The 2,054-nt window shown below is 47.1% G+C and overlaps 1 protein-coding gene across 1 annotated transcript; it reads right to left on the reverse strand.

Annotated features, from left to right (window-relative positions):
• Positions 1-949: 949 nt before the first annotated feature.
• Positions 950-1,786, reverse strand: LOC122301685. Its single transcript, XM_043113079.1, has one exon. It carries the CDS (start codon positions 1,784-1,786, stop codon positions 950-952), a length of 837 nt encoding a protein of 278 aa, XP_042969013.1.
• Positions 1,787-2,054: the final 268 nt, after the last annotated feature.

Genomic DNA, 2,054 nt, shown 5'->3' on the forward strand with positions numbered 1-2,054 from the left:
GTGAAGTGCCACTGTCTCTCAGCCTCTTCATCATAAATCCTAGCATCTATATGGTTCTTGGAGAAACTTTGTATACTAAGCTTAGTTTGCTTTTGCCACAATAGTGCCAACCCCCCACTCCTCCCTTCACAGCTTACTGCAAAACAACACTCATATCCCACCCTTCTCCTTACAAACTCCATTTTCGTAACATGTAGTTTTGTTTCCTGTAGGAACAAAACCATGAGAACTTCCTTCCTGACCAGGTCACGGAGTGCTCGAACTCCCCGTGGGTTCCCAAGCCCACGACAGTTCCAATTGATGCACTTCATTTTATTAGGAAGGGTTGTTCTCCAGCCTCTGCCTCTACACTCATGTTTTCATCTACCAACACCATGGTAGCTTTCAGTTTCTTCCTCGTCGACATGTTATGTATGCCTGGTCTTTTAATTTTTCTAGTAGCTGTGCTAACCTGTCTGTCACCATCCTGCACTATCTCATCCAGATTAGGGGGTTTGTAGCATTCAATACGGGTCCTCCTTTTCCATGTTCTACCCCTCCCTTGTTCATTGGCACCCGTATTGTTATTCATATCACGTTTACTTAGGGCCCTAAGGTCTCTCTTGGTCATGCACCGAGCCTTAGAGTTCTGTGGGGAACAGCTACCAGGACTTGTGAAAGGGTCCTGATTTTCCTTTTGCCCCTCACTACCCATTGACTTTCCATTCACTCTTTTTCCCCTACCAGAGTCAGTAAGACCTATCGTATGGTTCCCAGATCTAGCCATCCCCCCTACCTTGGAAAGTCCCTCAGGGAAAAGAGGTTCAGGCATACCTGGTAATGGGCTAGTGCAGTCTTGTCGTATCATAGTTGGCAGACCCCCACGTGGGAAATCTTGGCTTCTGGGGTTGAGCCGTGTGTCTTCCACCATGTCAGGGCTAGTTGACATCTTCTCCTATGGTAGAAAAGACTAGGCCACGTCTTCATCATCACCCTTACGCCCAGCATTGCTTACCGGATTGCCTCCCTCTCCGGCGAGTCCACCCGGCACATCCCTGTTGGGATGCTTCTGATAAGAAGCTCGTAGCCATGCCCCATACTGGAACTCCTCATTCCCATGCATGGATCTCATTTGAGTCATCTTCTCGCACCCTGCTGCTCCATGCTTGATGATACCACAGCTAAAACAGAAGAAGGGCAACCTTTCATACTTAAAAGGGATCCATACTCGGTTACCATTAAAGGAACTCACTACCCCCCTCATCAGGGGTTTTGTAATATTAACAGAAATGTTAACTCGTAAATAGGGTCCCCAGCCAACTCCTTCTTTATCAACATCCACTTCCAGCACTTCGCCTACTAGCTCTCCAATGTTTCTTCCCACCCTCCTGGTCATGCCACCTAAGGGGATGTTATGCATCTGCACCCACATCGGTTCTTTGTCAAAAACCATCTCCCCTGGTGCAATCAAGCCATTATAGTCCTCAAGACAGATTAAATTACGGTCAAACTGCCAAGGTCTTCCTAGCTTAACCTTAGCTATGTCACTTGAGTTTTGGAACTCGATCAGGAACAGATTGGTGCCCACTCCTTTAAACTGAACTCCACCTCGTATCTTCCAAATTTGGACCATGGTTGCTTTGAAAGCTTCCTTATTGACCACCTTGTCTGCCACAACAAGCCCTAGCAGGCAAAGAGTGCCTCGTCTAAAGGCTATGCCATCAGCGGACAGGTCGATCAGCACCTCCGCTTGTTCAGCATCAGTGAGTTTGAGTTTGTCCCACTTTTCCAGTATGGAGTCTGCCATTTCTTCTAGCTTCCCTGTATCCTCCCCCTTGCGTCTTTGTTTACTTCCAACTCTCTCCACTAACTTCCTCCTATGGGATAACTTCTGGATTTGAAACTCCCTGGCTAGCTTCAGCACTCGTGGCCCAAGAGAAAGGGAAAATCGAGCTAAAACAAACTAAGCTCCTCAACCTAAGGATCAGGAGACTACCCTTGCCAAGAGCAAGAAAAAAACTTCACCTCTATCGCCTCTTAGAGAGAGAGCAAGAGAGAGAAGACTCTTTTTAATT

The sequence above is a fragment of the Carya illinoinensis genome, chromosome 2, assembly GCF_018687715.1.
Source record: "Carya illinoinensis cultivar Pawnee chromosome 2, C.illinoinensisPawnee_v1, whole genome shotgun sequence".
NCBI classification, from domain to species: Eukaryota; Viridiplantae; Streptophyta; class Magnoliopsida; order Fagales; family Juglandaceae; genus Carya; species Carya illinoinensis.

Coding starts and splice junctions, on each gene's coding strand:
- LOC122301685 (XM_043113079.1), bottom strand. CDS start 1,786: ATGGCAGACTCCATACTGGAAAAGTGGGACAAACTCAAACTCACTGAT.